We start from the raw sequence: 25,189 nt of genomic DNA, 5'->3' as shown, positions 1-25,189 counted from the left end.
CTGACAGAGCACTGGAACAGGCTGCCCAGGGAGGCTGTGGAGTCTCCTTCTCTGAAGATATTCAAAACCCGCCTGGACGCAAACCTGTGCAACATGCTCTAGGGGAACCTGCTTTGGCAGGGGGTTGGACTAAATGATGTCCAGAGGTCCCTTCCAACCCTTAACCATTCTGTGATTCTGTGAAGTGAGAAAAACCTGTCTACACAGCCTTTACTTCTGTATACAGTGTACTATCATGCCTTCATAAATATAAATGACTCCATAAGTAATTTCTCAGACCTACTGGAAGTGAAAAGATCAGGAAACATAATTTAAGAAGGGCAATCTTGTTTATAGCATTGTCGCAACAATATTGACAATATGCAACAAAGCTGTAAGTCTTTGAATAGAAGTAAATATTGCTCACACTCAAAGAAATTCCAGTTTGCAGCTCTAACCACAGGCTGCAGGACCAGGCTTTCCCTCTTCTCTCCAGTGAAGGATCCAATGTGGCCATTACTCCCCCCCCCACAACAGATCTGAATCACTGTAATACAGATGGATACACCACTTAATGAGCAGTCTGATGCCTTCAGGAGACTGCTGTGACTAACTGCAGAGCCAAGACAGAGTATCTGTGCTGTTTCATGAGGCATCTCTCCTTATCCTTTATCTCCAGCCTTGAGGGATCTCTCCATACTTCTTCTACCTCTTGTACACACTTTGTCCATTAACTTCCTGTCCTCAGTTCAGCTTTATATCTTTTATCATTCATCTGCCCCAAGACTCAACTTGAAAGTTCAGACCTTCTTGGTCCCTGAACTCCGACAAGAGGAGACTGGGAGCAGGAATAGGACCAGGGAAAAGGAAAGTCTTGATATAGGATGCCCTCCATGTTACATCCTACTCCATCTGCAAGATCAAGATGTCAGCAAAACAGTATTGACTGATTGCCTTACATGAGGCACCAGAGTGGGCTTGGGTAGACAGAAGAGGATTGGCAATAAAAAATCATCCCTACAACCATGCTGCACACAAGTCTATTGTAGTGTTACTTAGCATCATTATTATTATTGATGTTGTTATTGTTGTTATTGTTATTATAATTTTCACATGAGAGATGCTCCAAGACCAGGATTTAACATAGCGGCAGGAGAAAGCTTCCTCCACACACCTCCTGTTCATCAAACCATATCACTACCTGCCTTGGCTAGTTTCTCTAGGTGTTATTGCTCTCACCTTAAGTGAGCAGAAACCAAGGAGACCAAGCAGAGTCCCCGAATGGAGTCTCTGAATGCACATAATGCTATGGAAATGTTAAGATTTTCTTGAGATGCTCCTGGACCAAAATAACAGACCTAGACTTTTCCTAACTCTATCCAAATATTTGAAAAGCTGCAGATTTTCAGAATGAATAGCTCATACCTATGTTATTTGTGAGAATTAAATATGACATGGAGAGATTATCCCTTCTGATAGCAAAAAAGACTCACCAAAACTCACTTCCCAGAGACCTAATGAAAGCAAAAGCAGCCCTCCAATGTTGCCTTCAGTTATTGCCCCATCATCACCCTCTTGCTAGAGCTTAAATTACTCCTCAGGGAATACCTTAAAATAATCTTACTTTTGAGGAATTTTCTCCTTGTTCTGGCAATGAAAGAATATTGTCCATCTATTCTTAAAAAAAAAGAAAAAAAATTACATTCCAACATGGCACGTCATGTGTGCAGAGCACATTTTGGCAGAGCTATTGAAATCTCACTGATTTGTTGAAACCACCTAGGTCAAGCTGTTTGTTGGGATGGTTGGCTGTTGAACAGCACGAAGCTCAACTAAGAGAGTTTGTCCTCTAACTTTAAGCTCTTGATCTTGCAGTCGTATTGTCAACGGGAATGTGACTGAGGAATGATTGATACAATTTCTGCAGCAGTGACAAAAAAATGAAAGTGAATATGAAAGTGGAAAAAAATCGTGACAAATTTCATTCAAATTTCACAGGAAATCAACTGTGAAATTAGGAAGTCAATTCCTCATAAGTTAGTGTAGTTTTGTGAAACTGTTAGCTAAATTGGTTACACCAGATGATGACTTGCTTCCAAGATTTTAGCTCTACCAAGGCCCAGCTTAAGAACAAAACGACTGGGACAGGTCTTTAGCTGCTGAAAAGAGGGAGAGCTCATTTGAGCAAGACAAGTGGATCCCTGCTGACAGTTCAGCCCACAATATTTTCAGGAAAGCACTGAAGGTACCAACTGGCTGAAGTTATATTCTCATAATAGCTGTAATTAGACAGACTTCAGAACTGTCAATAAGATTATAGATTAATAACATGCATCCATATTATTGCCATTGAACTTCTTTATCAGTCTTAAAGTGGGGAACATTGCCGTGAATAATTGGTGCAGCTTCTCAGCACCCTTTGGAAACCAACTGATATATCAGTCAAGGAAGCTGGTTCTCTGGAAAGCTGCTGCCAAGAAAATGCTACTCAGTAACTCCAGTCCCAATGGAGTTATGTCAGCTAGAGGGATTTGGAGAAGTCTGCCGTCCTTTTCCACATTAAGTTATAATTATAATGTGGATAATATTTAGGATCATTTCTATAAATGGTTCACAGGCCTTTTTCTCTGGATCTTTCAGATTTTCTTTTTTAATAAGTCTTGGAGGAGATTGAAGCTGCATGAACAAGCATGTCACTTATGACCACCCAAGAGCTGGCATATAGAAGAAATAGTAGAAGAGGGAATACTCATGGAGACCAGTATACTGACACTGAACAGCTCCACCAAGATGGGATGCAAAGACCTTCCTAATCCAGAGAAACCTCTCTGGCAAGGCATGAGGATGAGTCATGTCGAGCTGGGCTGAGTCCCTGGGGAAGGCAGAGAGACCTGCTCTACCACCTGAACCTGGAGGCACACCTCATTCAGCAGCTCCCCTCTGGGAGCTGCACACTGCAATGTGTCACGCGGCTGGCACTGGCTATAGGTTGTTACACAAAGGCCCACATCAACCAGCATGCCCAGTTGGAGACATCTCTCCGCAAGCTCATGCATTATACATGGCTCCATTCCAGCCTACTTCAAATGCGTCACCTTCCAGTGCGAAAGATGACTTGCGCGTGGAAGTCGGCTGCAATTCCCCCAAGCCGCCTAAGATAATATTTTGAATGAAGCATATGCCCAGCACGGGCGAATTACTCTCCCACTCCCCCGAGCGGCTGTATCATTATTTACCATCGACCTAATCATGCTGTACCTGCAGGATGGATAGGTAAAACACTTTGCAATATTTCTAAACATATGCAGCAGCATCAATTGCCTCATTGCAAGGAAAATAAAAGTACGTTGATTTAGTGGGGCAAAGCCAAAGCTTCACCGAGTGTCCCTGCAGCTTCTCAAGACCCCCACCCAATTTTACACCAATTATAAGTACTGTAAGGGCAAACCAATGATACAGCTTTGGTCTTCTATTCAAAGACCTACAGCTTGTTGCATTTGTTGTCAATATTGCTGTGACAGCACTATAAACAAGATTGCCCTTCTTAAATTATTTTTCCTGATTTTTTTCACTTCCAGTAGGTCAGACAGATGAGATATGAAGTCATTTATATTTATGAAGTCATAATATTACACTGTATACAGATTTAAAGTTACAGGTTTGACTGTTTATTAATTAAAACTTATGTTAACCTCAACATTGTTTTTCCATAATTTCAGTAAAAATATGCTCTGTGTTTACTGAGGTTTGTGTCTGCATCTGTTACGTTCACAGACATATTCCAGAGTTTTCAGAGACAAACCATAATTCCATTTATAATGAAGTTGGTAAAATTATACAACTCCAGGTTTGCCCAAAACTGATATTCTGGATTGAGGCAGAGATTATATGAATAATAGATATTAAAAGAATCAATGAATCCAGTCTTTAGTGTTCATTCTTCTGAATTTTAAATTCCTTCTATTTTATCTGGGACTGATCAAAGAATGATGCCAACAGAAATAACATTCTGTGACTATTTCATGTTTTCTGCAGGATCATTTTTGATCATAAAGCACCACCCAAGAAAAAGATATGCAAATGATGTGGAAGTGAGGCAAGCAATTTATTTTAGCTGCGTTGATTTTTTCAGACCTGGTTTTTTTTCCAGATAAGCGTGGGACATATTGTGTCATTTAATTTTCAGCAAATCTACCTCTTGGTTTCAAAAAGGAGAGCACAGAAGAAGAAAAAGTCCATTATTATTATTAATTTAAAAATAGCAGCATGCCCTTTGTTATTTCCTTCTTTTTTAATTTCTGAATAAACCTTATTTTTCCTGATAAAGAGGGAAAATACTTTGCCTCTAAATACAGGTGTTTCAGCAATCTGACTCAGCAAATTAATTTTTTTATAAGGATTGACAAAATATTGAGCCTTTTTGGAAACAAACCAAACAAAAACCCCAAACCACACCTAACAACGAAGTTTACCTGCAAAGCTCAGACGAAAAGACCCTGAAGTTTGGTTGTGGCACTCCCATACAAGCTTAACGAACCCTAGCCCTTGATGAAGCTATGGAAAGCCTGAGCTGCTGGAGGCTGGCATTTAACAGGTGCATCTGTTTACTTTCCAGCTACTCATCTTCCTTAAAAAAACCCTCAGACCATAAAAGCAATTAGGTGCTGAATTAAGATTGCAAAAATATCAAGCTCCCTAGAGAAAAGTGTCCATCTGAAAGATCTTCCCCCTGCCCTCCCCACCCCAAAAAACACTTTAGGAAGGTTTTCTGGCTTCTGTTACATTGGGCTGTGTTTATGAAACTATGTGTGCAAGCATCCTGGACCCGTAAATGAGATGATGTTGTAGCATAATCTCTCTCCCAGGGACCCTGTTGTGAGCATCAACATCATGTACTGCCTATTCAGTGTAAACACGCACCTTAAAATTAAAAAATACATTCAGACACAGCCAGCCCAAAGCAGACAGCAGCCTGCCTGGCAGGATCAGCCGCTAGCTTTTCTCCCTCTAATCTGCCCACAGAGCAGCGTCACAGAGACTGTCTTTTATCAAAACAAAGGCTGGATGCTGGCTGGGAAGTGTGAAGCTGACTAAAAATGGCTGAAAAGCTGTCCGAGGCACCCAGGAAGCTAGCCAGCCCCACCCAGCGCAGATACCAACCCGCTCAAAATAAGCTGAAAATAAGCCCAAAAGGGAGATGCTATTGTTCCCCTCACCTACTCAGCAGCAAGAGAACATCATCACAATATTTTGCCCCTGAACAGCTCAGTGAAGTGCTCAAAAGCACAATGATGGGATTAATTTTTTTTTTTAAAGCAGTCCTACAGCAAAGTATGAAGTGGGTGGCAATGCCGTGGCCGCCTCGGTGCTATCGCACTTCTTGCCGAAGCTGCGTTTTCTTTGTGTCGACGCTAGGCTAAGCCCTCGCTATGGGTGTGTCCATGGGCAGGATGCACCGAGGCACCCAACGCAACCGCCTCGAACGCCCGCGAGCCCCAGCAGGCACAAATTCACCGTTTCCCTGCTTTCCTAAAGCCCAAAAGGTATGAAATCATGCCAGTGGCAACCCGATGGAGAGAGTCAGGGATGAGAAATGATACCGCTAACAGCAAGGGTGGATGCTTTGGGAATGAGCTGTAAGGTGGGAAGGAAGGTCCCGTATCCTGGATGCTTTCAGGGTGAGACAGCTGGACATGGGAGAAATACATTCAAAGAACAGAATTAAGGGCTTTTTATCTTTCTTTCTTAAATTACCCCCAAAGAAAAGCTCCACAGGGAGGGAGAGAAAACAGCATGCAAAGGCCCGCAGGTGAACAATGCAAAAATGGATGGATCCTGCCTTTGCCTCCTCTGACATGCAGTCGTTCTAGCATGCAACACTAGAATAGATATAATACCCTGACATTTCCAGTTGCTCCAAAGACAGTCCATCTTGGTGGAATCGGCACTGGCTTGCATCTCGGAGAGCTGAGGAATTGCCGGTCCTTTCGTCGGAGGTACTGCGTTACCAGTCAGGCATTCCCGAGCATGGGTGGGTTAGCGGGTATCGCTCCCGTCTCCCCGCTCGGCTCTGGACTGATGCTGTAAGCAGCACAGGCGGAGGGGGGAGGGCATATTGTACGCGCTGCGGTCTCCGCTGCAGCAAATCAGCAGTGTGATGTGCTTGCCCTAGGGAGCAGGCTCCTTTGAAAAGGGGATGCAGTCCCCTTTCAAATCAAAAGCTTGCGCTCAGTGGCTTAGCCTCCTAAGCCATCGAAATGGTTAAGGCAACCTGATGGCAAAGAAATAAAAAACAAATTGGGTGTGGGTGGTGGGGGGGTGGGGGGGGAGCAGTGTTTCCTATGTGGCTGTATGGTTGTTACTATTCATGTTCCAGAAATTTCTTGAGAGTGATGAAATCTGGTGTTTTCTTCATTTTTTTCGAGAGGGGCAAGTTTCCCCCTACCCCTTCAGGTTTTAATGTCCCCCTCTCCTCTGCCCAGCTTGGTGAGGTCAGGGAGCAGGCAGGAGAAAACCAAGGGCAGGATCCAACCCCAACAGAGCAACCCCCATTTTGCTATTTTTATTCAAGACTATTCCAGAAACAGAAGAAAATAGCAGAGTACCCACACCACCAGGGATCACCCTTCTCCCACCCACAGGCACCGTGTGACCCACACAGCCCCCCAGCCCGTCAAGCCAAGACCTGCTACACCGGGATGCCGAGCACTGCCAGCTGCACCCAGATTAGGGTGTGCAGGGTACAAGCACTGCCTCCTCCTGCTGCTCAAAATGCTGCATAAACCAGGATTTGAGATGCAAAGAGTGCAGGTATATGGGACAATTTGTGAAAAAGTGTGTGCTCTCACTAGTAACTGATGGCTGAGTTTTAACACAAGCCCCAACACTCCTCCCCCAGGTAAAACACTGCCCTTGCCTCAGTTTCCCCATCAATAAACTACTATAAGTAGCCTTGCAGAGATGTCATAACTAAGCAATGGCCACATGGTACTTGGTAAATACTTGGAAAGAAAATGCTTTACATCAACCCAATTTATTTGCCTTTTCAGATTTTGGGGAGTGGAGTGGTTATTAGTCACAAAGAAACTCCACGAAAAGTCACCCCATTTTGCTGAAAAGAGACCTGAGATACAGCATATCAGATTTGGTCCAGTCATCGTTGGCAGAACAATCCCAACTGGGGACCTCTCAGCTCTGAGGCTGTATTTAATCTTTTAGATCCTGCTAGTTTATGAAATAATTTTACTTCAGCCATGTTATACTGAGTTTAGCTTCTTTATATGGAAATAGGCACCAGCACAGACACAGTGGGTCACATAAACATCAGCATGCGGAACAGAGTTTGAACCTCTCTGCTCTTTTGGCTCCAAAAACAAATGGTCTCTAATGCCTGAATTAACAGAGATCTCCAACTGGCAGTAGTAGGTCACTTATCCTTCCCTCAGGTAACAACTCATCTCATATAAGAAAGCCAAAATTTAAGGAGAGATTCACCACCTGATCTTAACCTTTACCTAGGAGACTCTGGTGGGATTACGGAGGCCAACAGCTATTGTTCATGTTTCAAAACCATCTTTGAAATGCCCCAAAAGACTTGCTCTAGGCTTGAATCCAGCATCTTCAGTCCCCTAACAGGGAAATAATTAACTGGTGCAGAACTGGCTTCAATTGTCATTGCATATAGCAAGATTAAATTAATCTACAAACAACATTAAAAGACTTGATTTTGTGTTCTTCCTGGCTTTGTTAAAAAAAAAGGAAGAAACAGATTGGCAAGGGATAATTTCTCAACATGGACTGATTGGTTTAGACCCTTTGTAAGAGCAGAAAATATCCCTATTGATACATTTTGCCCTGCACGCTGTTTGCAGCTCTGCAATGGGGTTCCCAGCATCAATCCATAATATGAGATATTTACAAGCAGTGTATATAAAACAGAGCCATCATTAGCATGAAACTCCTAAATCTTGGAGTTCCTGAAAAAAAAAGCCAAGAAACCTCAAACTTAGTGCATCAGTGAAACCCATGGCTATTGGGCACATACCACCAGCAACACAGCAGTGAGAAGACACAGTCTCTGCTTAGTCTCACTGTAACCCACATTTCTCAGTCAGGTATAAAAGACTAATTCCCTTTGGACAGAAAAGTAGTCCATGTACATTTAACATCTGTGTTGTATGAAACAGTGATGATTTCTCCTCTCATTCATTGTTGGTAGGTATTTCTCTTGCCACAAACCTCAGGTCTTCACCTCCTTCCCCAGGCTACCAAAATTAACCGTATCATCAATTTTCCTGCTTAAGTTCTTACTTCCCTTTGGAAAAGTGTCTCTTCAGACCTGGCCCATGTGATTGGACTGTCCCACGCTACTTCCAGAACTGTTTGGATTCATGGGCACCAGAACCCATCACTTCACCACCAGTAACAAGAACAATGCATTTGTGTCAGAAACAGAACTGAACTGGAACTGTGAGATGAACACAGAAAATGCAAATGGGCTAAGAAGGTCTTCCAGCGTGCACTCACTTATCCCAGGAGCCGAGTCACGTGAGGGACAGAGGCAGCACCTGGCATTAACACTGTATGTGTGTCTACATAGACTTTCACAAAAAGTTTAACAAAACCCCAATCAGCACTGGGTGGATCCAGGACTAAAATGGCAATTGATAAAAAATGCATTTCTACAATGAGTATTTAAATTATGCATTCAGTAAGTAGTGAGCCAGAATTAGGACTAAGCAGTTGGCCAACAATAGACTGAGGGTGAGAACTACTTCTTTGCAAGAGAACTAAACCAGGACCACCGACTAAACATTTACTGAGCTGACTGGAAGGTACAAATAAGCATAGCGCTGCCTGGATCTTAAAAGGGTGAGACATGCACAGGTCAGAGATCTTGGCATCAACTGCAGGGTACTGCGGTGTTGGAGAAGAGTTTTCCTGAGATCAGGGATAGAAGCAGGATTAAAAGCAGTAAGTGGAATTTGCTTCCTGTCCCTTCAGAGCACTGTCATGGGAAGCCTCCTTCTGCTGCAGGATGTTACCAAAATGATTACAGATCATAAGATGTTTTAGTGAGGTCACCTAAAGCAATGGCACAAGCCAAGTGGGTTCATCAGTATTTGCCTGCTAAGTGGCTCTGCTGGAGGTAATGACCCATGTATGTAGGATGTGTGGGGTAAGGACTCAGTAAAATAAAGTTACCTGGTTGCTTTCAGCCCATCCTAACCTCCCATTGAGGGAAACCTCTGGCCAAGTTAACACATGAGTAGAGTATTGCTGTCTGCTTCCTTTCTTTCCATCCCTCCAACCCCAGCAGGGATTGCTGGGTGAGGTGCAGACTGCAGCTCAGCAAAGGACATGGGCACCCTGCCATGGCGTGTGGCCCACCAGGGCTGCGCTACTTACAGGGACACAACAAGCCCCGTGTCAAGACTAGCTCTCCAGCCCTACCTTGCTTCCCTCCAAAGGTCCTCCCACTTCCATGGTGATCCAGCCTACCTGTGCACCGCTGATGAGCTCTGATGAAGTCAGTTAGCAACATTTAAGGCCTTTTAGGTAAATATACTTGAATTGACATAACAGTCCATAAGAGCTCAAAAGTACCCACTGTTCTACCACAAAAAGGATCACATGTGGCCCTAAACTTCAGGGCTGTCCCTTAACAATCCTGCTGGAGGGCAGGGTGGAAATCAGCATTGGTTTCAAAGAATATTTAATGATAACAAATTCAAAGACAGAGCTGAAACCATTGCCAGTTCTGCTCTAAGTGCAGTGACTTTGAAGACACTTTGGACTGATTATGTTTTTCAGAACAGCGCTCTGCATCACTCCGTGTCAACGCATCGTGGGACACATTGAGGGCAGCGCCAGATCTGCAATGTGCTGCTATAAGATCCTGACATTTAGCACTTTAGGAGAACAATAGCATTAAGGGAGATCATTGGGTTTTTCTTCTAAGCTGATTTGTTCTTAGCATTAGCAACAAAAATAGAGGGATGCTATTTTAAAAGTTGCATTAATACGTCTCGAAGCTCTAAAGAGCAACGGGGAATTTTTGCCTGAGTACTCCAAGCCAAGGGCAGCCAGCAATTACATTTTTGTGAGGAGCTGTCAATAGCAGAGGGATGGGCCAGATCCTGGCTCTGCTCTCGTCCTTCCCACTGTCTTGCACTCATTCTTGCACAGCCTGTTTTCTGAGCTGCAAAATCACTCAGAGGCAGCTCAGGTGAAAGGGTCATGAGCTGGGAGATGCTGATGGTCCATCACTATTTCAGGTCCATCACTATTCACAGTCTAGGTGGTACATAGACAGCTCCATCCCTGCTGTCTTTTGCCCTGGGTCTTTGGTGTGTACACTTAGGAGTTTAATTACTTTTTTTCTCAGGTCTTTAGACCACAAAAGGAATCAATAAGCTGGTAAAAAAGCCAATATGATCCTAAACCGGTGCAGTTTAAGTCTGGAGCAGAATACTCGTAATAAAAGAAACCCCATGTCCCGGCATGTCACATAATGTTCCAGCTTCCCTGAGATTTCTCTTAGAAGCCTTGAAATACCTGGGTTTATGAGCTTTTTTTAAAATTATCAGTCAAAATTTTTGGGTTGTTCATAGGACAAGAAGTGTGTTTTGAGATATGTTACTAAGCTTCTGCTCTGCTGCCTCTGTTTCGCTTTCTGCTCAACAGAACTGTTCTTCGTGCCCATTTTTGCTCAAAGTCTGAGATTATCATAAGGTCTTCGGCAACAACCATGTGACGTGAGTCAAAAGAGTGGGTGAAAGAAGCAGGTGAGACATACTTTGAGGTTGCTTTCCTCCCCTGGAAGGAGGTGGCCTTTCTTTGAATTCTAGTAAAGGAGCCATTCAGGGGGAAGTCCTTAGATTTGGCACTATTGTTAAAATACAATATTCCGTTTCAGTTTTTGAACCGCTGACGTGCAGTCTCTCAGTGAATGTGGCACAGATCCTCTTCACCAGCCATCCCAGACATGGCTGGCCTTTCTGCAGTGCCATTTGAGTTCACTGACTACTGCAGGCAACAGCACGTCTAACACATAAGAATCAATTTTGATTTAATCCTGGCTCTTCAGCAGAGGATAATTTCTTTTGGTTCTTTAATGTTATTTTTGAACCATGAGGATCATAGAAATGAAGGCTCTATTCCTGCCACTGACCTAGAAAAGTCTTTTGATTCTTTCCAGTGGGACTACTATTTTCAATTGCTGGGAAACTTAAAATCGGGTGTTTGTCTCTTTTGGGGGAGGTAGTTGGTACATCTTCATTCCTCCTTTACGATTTGATCAGTAAAGCTGATGAGACCCTAAAACTCTGGCTGACTTACTGCATTACCCCATTAGAGCAGGCTTGGCGCTTGCAGCCTACCCCCATTTTCAAGCCTGCCACCTTTAAGCCTGCGCTGCTAAATTTGTCTCCCTTACAGCATTGCTGGTGCTGCAGCTGGCATTCTTATTTCCATTTCATTAACTGATCTTCCTAATGGACTGGAAGACAAAAGAGAAGGCAGTCCTGAGACCACAGCATGGCTGGGCCTCAGGAGATCTATATTCAGTCCTTGTGTCTGCCACAGGCTTCCTACGTGACCTTGGGATCAACTCTCTTAGGTCTCTGGGTCTGCTTGGTCTATTTAAATTTGGGGCATCATCTGCTTTTCAAGCTTTATTTCTGCAGCACCCAGCACAACATCGGCTGCTCTAGCAAAGGAGCCTCACACATTTTTGCAATACAAGTTGCAGCCATGTGTTACTGGCTGTCATTCTTGGACCAGTGGAGATCAAGCAAGACCGTAAAGGTAAATTGGGATTGTATTGCTCTTGGAAATGGTGAAATCCTACCTTGTGCCAGGCAAGGATGCTTGGAGACAGAGGAGCCTCCTCTTTGACCAAGCATGCTCAGAAGAGATGAAGAAGACACACTTTTAGCAAATTCTTGAAGGAAGGTCTGGTGACCGGTGTCTGAGCTGGGGAAACAAGGCCTGGACTTTGTCACATGGCTCTGCCACAAGCCACCAGGGACCCTGTCCCTTCCTGGGCAAGGTCCTGTGCTGGGGGCAGAGGAGGTGGCTCTGGAGCAGCTCATCTCACTGGCTCACCCCCTGCACTGCTGGCACCCTGCAGGGCAGGCACAGGCCCTCTGAGCTGCTTTGCTGGGAGGAGGAGGCAGTAAGAGGCAGAAATAATGTGGGCAGGGACCACTCCAGTACAAGCACACGGGCATGCAGCACAGTGGTGCACATAGAGAGTTGTGCCCCAGGCAGGCAGCCCTGCTGCGAGCCCAGGCAAAGTGCCATACCAACGCAGCTCTCCAACACAGCAGCACTGGTCAGGTCCTGCCCTTTGCTCCTCCACACACCCAGGTCCTGGGCTGAGGCAGCTCCGGTGCAGCCCCCAGGAATGATGTGCCCACAGAAATGCCCGAAGCCTTGCTTCCAGCTTACAGGGGCTGCCCCTCGCTCCTACGCTACTGGGATCAGGCCCAAGTTTTTAAGCTCCAGATGCCGATTCAGGGGCTGGGATGCTCTGTCCAAGTGCAAAATGCAACTACAAATTGTGCAAACGCGACTGCAAATTAAGCCAACAGCCTGCAGGCAGAGGCTCAGGAGACTGAGGTTTCATTTGCAGCAGTGCCACAAGCCCTTAATTCAGGTTGGGATTCCCATAAGCAGCCAGGGGTGCTTGCAAATGAGCTGTGGTTTGCAGCATTTCTGCTGGCTCCTCTGCTCCTACACCCAGCGCTCCTCCTGCCAGCCCAAACCAGGCGGGCGGGAGAAGGTGCAGAATGACTTACTGCAGACCAAGCCCCTTTCCCTGTTGCCCAAAAAAAGTCATTTTGGGGGGGGAAGAGAGTCACCCAGCAGGCCCTAAGCTGCTTACCCCTCTGCACCATGCTGGAGAGTTGCTTTGAGCATCTCAGCGCGGACATCTTTGCATCCCCCGCCACTGCCCCCACCCCACTGCGCAGGGAGGGCAGGAGGATAAATGCATTAGTGGCTGAGGTGTGCGGATGCTGTGGCCATGCACACGCCAGCTCAACCAACACACAATTGTCATGGCAACGCCAGCTTCCCCCTGAAAACAGCAACAGATCACTAATGCACCGCTGGATGCAATAGCCACAACCGCCCGCTCCATGGATGCGAGACAACTGGCTACCAAAATGTTCTCTGCAAAGGGAGGGATGGTGCTCGCCGACCCACAGCTTTAGATCATACTTGGGCTGGGAAGTCAGCTGCTAATATGGAAAAATCTTGGCCAAGGTTGCAACAGAAAGGGGGACAGGTTGGGCAGGGGCAGGTAGAAAGCAGCCGCTCCTGTCCTGAGCAAATGCAACCCTACAGCGCTTGCAAAGGCGATGGAGGAGGCAGAGAGCGTGGCTGCTTATTACAGCAATGCCAGCAGTGCTGCGTGGCGCGAAGGGCTGATGAACAAGGAGTGAGTTAGTACCGTTCAAGGGAAAAAAAAAACAAAAGGAGACATGAAGGACATAAAATACTGATGTATAAGACAGGAATGTCAGTGCAAGGCTGTGGGAGGGGGAAAGCAAAGAGAGAATATGAGCAGGGCTCTGGTGAGAGCCAATATGAGTACTGGAGAAATGCTTTGGACAGTGAAGCAGCACTCTGATTTTTAAATGTTATTATGGGTCTCTAGGGTAATTAGAAGAATTAGATCAGGAAATGATGTGCCAGAAGTGTTGCCTGGGAAGTGGTCAGAGTTGTGTTTGCTGGGGAAATGAGCAGGGAAAATGGTTTTGTGGGGCATTTTAGGACATTGGCTGGAAGAAGAGCTACACGGAAAAGCAGCGATGGTTTGAGTATTGGGAGGACTGGCCCTGCCCTGGCACATCCCCTCACATGGGGCAGAGTGAAGAGGAAAGGATAGATCATACATATGTATCTTACAGAAAATACCATAAGCAAGGTCAAGCAAGCTTCCAGCACCAACTCAGCAAAACATGCAATGAAAATCCACACGCTGGAGCCAGCTCATTAGGAACTTAACATCAGTCATCCCTAAAACTAGGTTTCTTATGCATACAGACGCAAAATGAGGAAAAAGAGAAGAAAAAAAAATGCAGAACCCAGAAAAACCCACTGAATTTGTGGAAATGGATTTCTCTCTGAAAAACAGATTCTACCTCTGAGTACTTGAATAACACGTCCTCGCTCCCCCTCTCTGCACACAATGAGAAAGTCCTGATTTAGATGCTAACGTCAAGCATCTGAGAAAAGACCATTTCTTTTCCCATTCTTAAGGCCAAAGGATTAAAGATAGATCAGCAAAACTATTTTACATTTAGAAAAACAAACTAAAGGGCCTAAGGAATTCAGATTTTCCTGATGATACCGTTAAACACCAGTAGTCACATTTTCTTGATTGCTTCTGCAAAGGAATGATAGCCCTCTACTCTGGGATGAGTATGAATATATAATAGGAGGTATAGAGTGAATTTGAATGTATATATGTAAAACGGAATTATTTTGCCATCTTTATCAATTAATAAGCAGCATGAAATTTCACTGGACAAAACTGAACAAGGGAAAATGTTTCCCTTATATCACAGTACATTTAACCACTCTGCTTCAATAATGACCAGTACGTGGATATGGTAGAAGTAGCAGTAATTTCAGAGTAACAGTGTAGATTCACAGAAATACAGAAATAGCTGTTATCCCAGAGCACTGCACACGAAGAATGCGGGGTGGAAGGATAGCATATTGCATTTTCTGCATGGATAGTGAATTCCCTTGCAACAGGTTTGCCTTTTGCAGAAACTGGGGAATTCCAAAGAGAATAGTAAAATAGGTCTGGTGAGCGCTGCAAAAGGTCTGCTGGGATTTCTGAACTGCTTTCCCCAAGTGTTTCACTCCATGCAAACATTTTAGTACATGGGGCTTTGCTGAAACTCCCTGACTGAGACAGGTACCACCAAATACCCCTTTGTATTGTATCAGATACCTCATTCTAAATAAAAACATCCAGGGACCAAAAGTACGATATCCCGGTGTCCCATCTAAGGCTCTTGCATTTCATATGCCAGATATTTAAAATTAACTTCTTGCAAATGAATCAGAATTAAAACATAATGGCATGACATTAATTTTAAGTTATGATAAATTCAAAAAAATTATAATCTTTGTATATGCAAATAAACCAAATCCAAAACCCCAACCCAAATGCCTTGTTTTGTTTTGGATGAACCTCATCTTTCACAGGTATGGTCAATGTGATCAGCCGTTGCTGAATGCCAGGCAGGTCTCAGAGTCCTGCTGTTCCTCAGCACCTGTGGGTGTGGGCGTTGGAAACCTCTGCCTCTGAGTACCCCAGCTTGAAGTCGAGAGACATCAGCCCTCTCTGGATTAGGATGTCTAGTACTGGGGGCCAGAAGAGATTGTACTTCATTTTGGAAACAGCAGCTCTTACCTTTTCCAAAACACTTGCTTTTTAATTGTGCTTTTTTTCCTCCTTTTTTTTCCTAGGTCATCTGACATTTAGTGATCAAAGTTTCCTGTGAACCACAGCTGCTAAGTTTCAGATAAATATAGCCACGCTGCTCTGCATTTGTTTGTTTTCCTCAGGTTGCAAAACTGCAGTCAAGACCTACTTATTTTGGAGCAGGGAGAGCTGCTGGTTGTCACCACGTGCTTCAGCAACCAGGGGAGAAGCGCAGCCCTGCACGCGGTGTGCAGCTCCATACCGCTCACAATGCGGGGTCCAATCCTGCTCTGGCACCTCAGAGCAAACTAACCAGCAGCCCCCGTGCTGGCTCAAGGAGCCAGAGCAACCCTGGAGTGGGCAGAAAGCAAAAGGAAGCGTGATGCATGCAGACAGGCTGCTTATAGGGGTGCAAGAGGGGATGATGGAGGTAGCCATGGCTGAGCATATGTGACATACCCAGCCCACGCTGACACACATGGGGACAACCCTGAGCCCTTAGAGACACGGTGAAGCTCTGTGGGCTCTGGGGTACAGATGAAACCACATGCAGGGCAGGCAGGTCCTGGTCCCCCCCTCTCTTGCCCACCCACGCATACCTACTCAGCCCAGTACAATTTATTTTGGCCTCCCTGTTTGCTGGGAAGTAAACGTGGCAATTACTTTGCATATTTGAAGTGTCAGAACCCTTTAGCACATTTCCCCAAAGCTAAATAATTAATGAAGGGCTCTGATTAACATGAATCTTGTGAAACCATCAGACAGCACAGAGTGACATTTATTTTTACCTCTTGACACCTGAGACAGGGCTTTGTTAAGAGGCCAAGGATGGATGGGCTTCCCGGCCGCCAAACTGGGAGGCTGTCCTGCAGCTGAAAGGGTTTGGCGTGGGGTTTGTTTTGGAAAAGACAGTTTCTGCCCTGCTTTGTGCTTAGGCTGCCACAGACAGAAGCAGCCTTCAAAATCTGAATGCTTCACAAGTGGAGGAGGATGAAATACACCTTCCTGTGCAGGAAAGACATCCTGCACCAGTACCACCCAGTAAATCATTAAAGGCACCACATCTAAGAGGCTCTTTTCCCTCTCACTAACAAACAAGGGTCAAGTAGAAAGATACCTGGCATGCAGCTGCCAGAGTTCAGGCTCAGCTCCTGCAAACCAGCCCACCACAGCAGGACCTGGGCTCCCACGGCAGGATCAGGCCCCATGGAGTCATACCTGCAGCAGCGGGTTTCCAGCTCGGCCTCGAGCAGCAGAGAATGCCAGTGTCCCTGCGGGGTGAGAGCCCTTCCAGAGAGAGACTGCTGCATGAGAGCTGCGGGCGGAGCTGGTGGCTGTCAGCTAAGGTCCATTTTCTCCTAAAAGCTTTTTCTTTCTGAGCGATTCCCCAGGCAAAACAAGCCAGCCACCCAAAAAGCTGTCTTGAGCCTTGCCTGTGCCTTGCAGGTTTGTGTGAGCCCCCGCCCTTTCCCCAGCCCTCCTTTATTTTGCCCTCAAACGGCAAATAATCTGTTTTTCACCATGACCCAGGGAGGAGAGAGGCTGCCCAGCAGACACATGGAGCTATTACCTGAGCAAACTGGGTATCTTTGGGGTCCCAAAGTGCAGAGGAGGGTACAATCTTCACCTCTCCAGGAAGGAGATGAAGGCAAAGCAAAGGGGTTACATTAAAGCTGAACTCTCCTGACCCCAAATGCCACTGCCATAATGACACCAGCTCCAAAACCCACTGCCCCTGCCCTGCCTCATGCACTGTCCCTGCCTGAGCAACAGAGGCATGTTCACGTGCTCAGGGAGGATGCTTTCAACCCCTGCAGCAACACCAGTCAAACACCTCCAAAAGTTGCCTTTCCCTAAAGGGATTTCCTCCTCACCCAGAGTTTTGTACAAATAGGAGGTAAAGGACTCCTTGCAAGGAAAAGCAAATATTTTGGAATATTTTGGAAATCATGTACTTTAAGTCTATGCTTGGTTTCACCTCATCGAACACATGTTTCCATGGAAGCGGAGGAGGGAACGGGCAGCTTGTGGCTGCAAATCACAGCTATCTCACTGCCTGCTCTGGAGTCTGAAGAGAAAAATGGATCATTAAAAATAAAACAAAACTGAAATTTAAAAAAACCCTTTTGATTGTAGATAGCTGATATTTAGTGCTGCAATGTTGTTTTTAGGGACCAGGATCCAAGTGCACCACAGCTGAATGAAACCAAATTTGGGCTTGATCTCAGAGGAAACGGAGTATGCGCTGAATAAAATGATTTTTGTTCTTTTGTTGATCACATTGGTGTAGTGATTGTGTGAGCACAGAGAATGGCAGCGCGGCACACAAAGGGAGTTATATAAACAGATTAAAAAGATGTTTTCAGCATGGTTTGGAGGAGTGTGTTGCAGAGAGACCAAAACAAGGATGGTTCAGGAAATACGATTGTTTAGGAAAATTGAAGGTTTATCTGTTGATCCAAACCTGGTTCCGATCTCAGGAGTGAGTCTCCTGACATCAGTTTGTCTGTCAGTCAGTTGCTCTTATCAACATGTCCTTTGAGCAGAACGTTATTTTTGACTATAACCACAAAGTTTTCCTGGCCTTGAACTAACATCTTGAGGCGTCATCGCATTCAACCAAAACATGCAGTTCCTAACAGCTTACAAGCACGTTGCAAATACAGCCTCTTGCTGCTGAGCCAGGCACGTTTCACTGGGAGTAATTACTATATATCCTCAGGTAAGAGCTGCCTCTTACCCAAAATGTTGCACTCGGCGACTTGAACGCAGCTGCTCCGCAAAGCTGCTCTCGAGCAACTGAGCTGGGTCTACCTGATCGCCTTGCGCCGGCTCCCAGCAAGGTAGCAGGGCTGATATATGTGCAGCCATTACGTGAGCAAATGCAAAATGTCCTTCCTACATTTACCCTCCTCAGAAAAATATATATCTGTTTTACAGCAGCCTGCCTTCTCCCAAAAGGCAGCAGAATTTCTCACCAGTAGATTTTTTTTCTTTCTTGACTACCGAGCAAGAAAAATTAGGCACATTTACAAAACCTGCCAATTAGAAAATATAGCTGCAGACTATAGTGAGCTAAAAATCCTGAGTTTTTAGTGCTTGTGAGATTTCCTCCCCACAGCTCTGTGTAATGGATTTGGAGCTGTTCTCTATAGATGCCTGAATGCTGAAGTTCTGAATACTGTGTTCAATACTGTATTGAATACCGATACCTATGATTTAATGACGGCTCTGTGTACATCTATTACTTAAGTGTAGTAGATAGCTTTCAGGAGAACAGCAAAAATTGAAAGAATGGGTCAAATCAACTTAAGTTTGTTAAATACTACATCCGAACAGGGAAATATGTGAGATGGAAATAAATCTATTGAGGAAAATGAAGGGATTTAACCTGGACGAGGACTGACCCCATATCCAGATCCTGCAAAGGTCCCCAACAACTCTATACCAGCAAATCCCAGTGAGCAAACGGCAGTATCGCCAAAGGTATCATTCTTGCCTTTTCTAGCCTGTGAAATTCATTGCTAAAAGGGAGGTTCAGGCCAGCAGACCCAGACAGGGTAGAGCCCTGCAAACACCTTTACACACAGGCTGAAGGCAAAGCCTGTGGTGGTGCCGAGTATCAGCATCCCAGTAGGACCTGCAGGGAGAAGGGAAGCACTGGTTTGGTTTTCATCTCTGGTTAGTGCTTGGTTTCTTTCTTCATCCCACCAACAGGAATTGCCTGGTGAACTGGTTGGCACCGTGAACTGTGGTAATCCAGGATTTCTTCCTTTTTTAAAAATATGGACATCAAATCATAATAGTGATTTGTGGCGTGTTTCTACCTATGCCACTGATCAGCAAGCCATTGAGTGTCCACTGGGCCCAATGGCCTGAAGGTGAAAGGCTCCTGTATCCCCTTCCCAACCCTGAGCCCATGAGGACAAGGCTCTGCAAGTTTACAGACATGTAATTCGGCAAAGGAAGAACAGTGCACCTAAATTCTTGGACCAAATAGTAATGAACAGGAAGGCAAGTGGAAAGCTAGTGCAGATGAGTCTGAAGGATACCAGAAAAGCATTTGCCTCTAGACAGTGCAGGACATTGATCTGCAGAGTCACACAGCAGCTCACGCTGGACTGGAAGCATCCGAAATGCATCAGAAATTGGCTGAGGGAAAGGGAGAAAGCTGTCAATAAAATCAAGCAGTATGGCAAAGAGAGGAGGAAGGAGGAGGCTAGGAGGGCAGCTAGCGCTAGAGCCACGGGTGTTTACCTAGTGCTGTGTATCAGTGACCTTGAGAGTGATGCCATTATCTAATGATGCCAAATTGTAGGAGGCACAGAACAAATTAATTACAAATGGGAGATTAGGCTTACGGTCTGATAAGCAGCTCACAGATTTCAATGAAGAGAAGTTTTAATGAGATTAAGTGACAAAGCCATCACTTAGAAGGAAGCATTAAACAGACTACAGACAAGGAGAAAGAACTGGGGGCGAAGGCAGAGAACTATTAAAACCATCTGTGTTATTAAAAGAAGAGTAAACAAGGCCTGTGCCTCTCATGGAGTAATGGGGATGACAGTAAGGCATGCTGGCACCGCTGGTGAGAACTCTTCCCTTGAACGTATCGTACACAGCATCTGAGTCAGGCTCGGGGGGACATCAATGGAGCGCAGCAAGGGAAACTCAGCATGCATTTGGGACCACCACGAGGAGCAAAGCACCGGCTGGCTTGGTATGAATTACTGCAAGGAAGAACCCTGAGAGGGAGGTCCAGGAGGCCTGGGTTACAGGGGGATGGCAATGGCTTGGAGCTGGCTTGATGGAGAAGACCTTTGCTGTAGCCCACTTAAAGAGCAAATACAGCAGGGCATTGGATCGTAACAATCAAGGAAAAAAACAGGCTAGCAGTTAATATTTCAGGCTAAGAAGGGCAGCTCTTAAATAATAATAGCTACTGCTAATGATTAATAATTAAAGCAGACCATTTGGTCCTCCAGCCCTTACGTAGTTCCGTTCCTCTAATGTACAGCAGAAGCATCATTTATAGTACGTGGCAGGAGGAATCATGTGCTTGTATGGACTGGCTGTGCTTCATCTCCTACCAAACCCACTGCATCCTTTTCCATGAGCTGTATTTAAAGCTGAGTTCAAATACAACGGGAACAGGAGCAGCTTCAAATCAGACTGATGAGAGACCTGGGGTGTAAAGGCAGCCTCATCTTACCATGCAGCAAACATGTGCAAGGGTAGGGATTGAAGATAACGTCCCTTGTTCACGTTACCTACAAGTAATGGTCCAAAACAGTTCCTGAAGAGGAGGAGAGAGACTCATCTCTTCTTTCAACAGAGGTGGGCAGACTTCTCACTCCTCAAATGGATCCAATTAGGGAAAAGGTTTGGGAACAAAGCAGAGCAGATCCCAGCCCCCTCGCTTGTCTCCCCTCGCCTTTCCACCCACCTCTCCACCCAAAGGTTGACACCACAGCGAGGGGATTGGGGGACTGAAAAAAGGAGTGGGCACCAGGCAAAGCGGGGCTGACCCTTAGCCAGCACAAAGTGGTGGAATTTCCTGTTTTCATGCATTAAACAGTCCTCCTTAGACTGAAATTCATTCTGCAAACTCTCCAAGGAGAGAACCTTACTGCATGCTCGTATCTTGGCTAACAAAAGATCCTGATCTTGACTGGGTCTCCAGGCACTATAACTAAAATAAGATCTAGAAACAATAATCAGTGCAGAGCTTTCTTTTTCCTTATGAAATCAGGGAGCAGTTTGTGCGTGTTAAGAAACACGTCTAGCACTACAGCCTTTCAAAGTCACCTGCTATTCCCCGGACTTCTCTTGCAATGCAGATTATCTAAATGTGGATCCCTGGTTGCTCTCTGATACACAATTTCAGTAAATATTTACATCACCTTTCTTCCTATTTTGGTTTGAAATATGCTAAGAGGATGCACAGGGGGTGCCTCAGCATTTTACAGACTCTTCTTCGGTCAGCAAAAGCGAAATCCTGCAGGAGTGACAGCTGAAAGCGTGTTGCATCCTCAGCTTTCTGGAAAGAGTCAAACCCCCACAGCAAAATCTTGTTTAAAAAAACTGCACAAAACCAAAGTGTGTGGCAGAACATCCTTCAGTGATTTGAGTTTTCAAATCTCTTTTCCCTTCGGTGGGGATTACCCAAGATAAGCTAACAGATGGACTCTCCCCATTTCTTAGGGCCTGTCGCTGAGGAAGAGAGAACCGATCCTGGGAAAACACAAACCTTGGTGGTTTAGGATGCACATGCTTTGTGCATGCTTCCTTGTTTGTACCTCATTTTCCTGAGCCAGTGCTGATAGGGATGAGATGATAACTTAGCCCACATGCCTGGTCACATCTGGCTTGACCTGGATGTGAGATCCTGAGGGAACTCAAGCACAGGCTGGGTGGAGGCTGTGGGTCCCACCAACGAGTCCCTGTCCTGACTGATGGGGACCAGGACCTCAGGTGCCCACAGGTGCTCACCAAAGCATACCCCAGCAGGGACATCTTTAGAGATGGGACAGATATGAACCCCAACTGTCACAATTGTTTTGTGGCATTTGCTGGAGGTGGATGGGATGGTCTTACCCCAGGGTGTGAGTGGGGCTCAGCTCTGGTGGGGATGGCATAGAGGCTTGCTTTGCTTTTGGCTCTGGAAACAGGAAGGAGCATTGGACTCTGCAGGAGCCCAAAGAAACCAAGGACATGGTATTTGGATGCAGCTGAGCACAGCTGGACATGCTGATGTTGGCTTTGCAAAGGCCCAGACAGTTCCTGCTGTATGTGTTTTTGCTGCATGATTGTCCCCTTCCTTTCTCTGCAAAACCTCCTTTTAGCAGCACTGGGAGCTCTCTCTCTACTGAGCAAGCACAGAGCAGGCAGGAGATGGGAAGGCTTAGGTATAGAATTATACATATAGGTATGATACATATCTATGCCTGACACAAATCGGTGAACAGAAACTGCAGATCTGAACTCCACCCTTGCTCACAGGGCAAAAGCAAAGCTTGCTTCTGAATAAATCCTGAAAATCTCAGCTGCCAGCATCTCCAAATCAGAGCAACAACAACAGGAGCTGAAGCCAAGTGCTCTGAATATTTTCTTCCAGAATACCCAGGAGAGCTCAGCTATATGTAACATGGTGTTTGAGGCAACATTTCTAGTCTTAGCAGACAGAGAGGTGCCAGGAAATGATTCTGCTCCCCAGGCAGGACTCAAACCACAACATAGCCCGGCCTGAGAGTCCATGATTACCACATTGATCTTTTCAGCCTCCCCCATGTAGCATCAAGCATGTGTTAGATGGCTACTCCTCATCCCAGATACTCCTATTGGCTACTGCTGTGGGTTGCAGTGTAGTGAATACTGCAAAGGCAATGCCTCTGCTCAGACTGTCCCTGAGAAGAGTGTCAGATCCTAACCATGCTAAAGACGAGGCACCAGTTCCCTCCCTTCCCTCAAAACACAGTGGTGTAATGCAGAACAGTTTGATGAGACATTGTTCTCCTGTTTCTACAGGATTTGAAGTGGAGGGAAGAGGGGGGATACGCTACCATGCCCCGACTAGTCCAGGAAAGGGGCTCTCACCCGGATGAGGAGCACTGGGGGAAGACATTGCAAAACTTGTGATTCACTCTTAACCAGGGGAGCAGGAACGGAAGAAAGCAAGACACTTTTAAACAGAATAAGAGGAGATGGCATGTTCTTCAGACAGATGTGGCTGACAAGGGTTAATCTTTCAGACTTGGTGGTTCTACTTGCTATATCACAGTTGCCCCATCAATGCCTCTGGCCCTAGACAGCTGCCTGCTGGCCATTATTAGCTCTTTACAACACTTCCCCTCAAAGGGAAGGTCTCCCATCACAAACTGAGGTAATCTGGGCCCACAAGCATCACCAAAGTCACACCTGTGTGCATGGCCAAAACATTCACTCTCTCCTTGACAAAAGGCTCACACCTGCCAGCAACCAGCACTTAAGGTGTGAGATCCCTGGCCAGATCCTCTGTGAAAACTGTGACACTGGGGCATTTGGCTGATCATTTAAGATTTTCTGTCCAGCACACTCATTTATTTTCCTTTGCAATGTCAGTTTGCCCAGCCAGCTCCATGAATAATTCAGCACCGTTAAGCACGTGTCAAAGCCGCTTTGGCACTTAGTAGGATCAGTTCTTTGGTCCTTTTCTCCATTTAAAATTCATTCCAATAATCTCCCCTTCATTGCTGCTGGAGGAGCAAGATCTACAAGTAGAATGCACATTGCCATAGCTATATGGAAATATAGCTATATATATGGAAATAACCCCCTTTGATAAGAAATGGGGTGCTGTGAACCATTCTGCTCAATGCATGGTGCCTTGTTGCTCCTGCTCACTGCCACTTTGAATGATGGAGAAAGACGCTATTTTTTTACAGACATTTATCAGATATAAGGGTCAATAACCAGGCAATAAGGAAAATCTCACAAACCAGGATTCAGAAATACCTGAGGTCATTTCCCAGTTCTGTTGTGTATTCCTGGTGTTATTGCAGCAAAATCAATTTATCACACCCAACAAATCAATTAATCATATGATAGATCAGTCAATCTCAGTCCCTTTTTCACCTGCCTTTCTAGACAAAGGGGCTTTAAGATGGGTGTGCACATTTTTCAGCATCCTATCTGTAAGATGACAATAATATCATCTCCTTTCTCGCTTTGCCTGGAGATTTGGACTGTTTCACTGTTCCTCGCTGCCAACCTGCAGCGCTGTGAAAACTGGGGCTCTGAGCATGGACAAAACCTGTAGGTTCACTGCTTGTAGCAGTCCTGTCACTGTGACTGAACAATTTTTACTTCAGTCCCCCAAAATGGCACTACTCAGACCCCTTCCCTGCAAGGACCGAGGGCTGTTTCTCCAGAACATCAGACATAACTGCACATGCAACTTCTGACCCAGTTTGCATGTGCAATTACCATGTCTGAGAGCACCAGGCAGCATAGCCAGCACATAATATCCAGCTGCAATAACTGTCTGTGCAAATAAGGTGTATATGTGAGCGCTCGTTTCAGAAGGCACAATTGCTACTAAGGCTTTTATTAAATCTCATTCATTTTATGACTTCCTGGTTGGAGCAATAAACCTTTTTATTTCAGCTAAAGGTACACATGGGCCTGCCGTTTCAGCAGCAGCAGCAAAGCTCCAGCAGCTCCAGTGAAGGCGTCTGAGATGGACAGTGAAGGCAGCCCATTCTCTCACTTTGAGAACTTCCATTCTTTGGAAAAGCTCTTGCACTTAACCTAAGCAAGTAAGCATAGCTGTTCATGTTTCAATGGTACATTACCTGACAAAGCAACCTTCGGAAATCCTGACTAGTAATCTCCACTGGGTTTTCTGTAAGCTCTCCTACCCTGCTCCTTAATTGTTGCCCAGATGCAGACCTTGTTTTGTGGCTGTTATCAGCATTTCATTAGGATGTATGAAATATCTCCCCCCTGCCTCTGTAACAAACTGTCTATATTTCTAAAAGATAGCAGAAAAAACTGTCTGTACAATGCCTGCGTCTGCTAACGGCACTCACTGAGTGAGCATAGATCCCAGGTTGCTTTTAAATGAGTCACTGTGAAAACAGTGTCTCTTGGATTGTCAAGAGGCTGGGTTTTGATCTTACAGCACTGTGGATCCCAAGTAACATCAAGCAAGGCAGAGGGTTTATACCATCCAGGCCGTGGGTGGTACCAGACCTTGGAAATCTGCATTTGTTTTTTCCC

General features: G+C 45.4%; 1 protein-coding gene across 2 annotated transcripts in view; it reads right to left on the bottom strand.

Annotated features, from left to right (window-relative positions):
- RTN1 (reticulon 1) overlaps positions 1–25,189 on the bottom strand; it is a 122,276-nt gene that overhangs the window by 11,128 nt on the left and 85,959 nt on the right. Inside the window, exon 1 of one of the 2 annotated variants that reach the window (XM_068399064.1) lies at positions 5,877–5,937. The exons of the other annotated variant lie outside the window; for it this stretch is intronic. Within the exon in view, the coding sequence (XP_068255165.1) occupies positions 5,877–5,937 (61 nt within the window). Of the gene's footprint in view, positions 1–5,876; positions 5,938–25,189 lie in introns of those variants that run through there. 2 annotated transcript variants of the gene reach the window in all.

Source organism: Nyctibius grandis, chromosome 4, assembly GCF_013368605.1.
Source record: "Nyctibius grandis isolate bNycGra1 chromosome 4, bNycGra1.pri, whole genome shotgun sequence".
Classification (NCBI taxonomy): Eukaryota; Metazoa; Chordata; class Aves; order Nyctibiiformes; family Nyctibiidae; genus Nyctibius; species Nyctibius grandis.
This window is presented reverse-complemented; position numbering and strand designations above follow the sequence as displayed.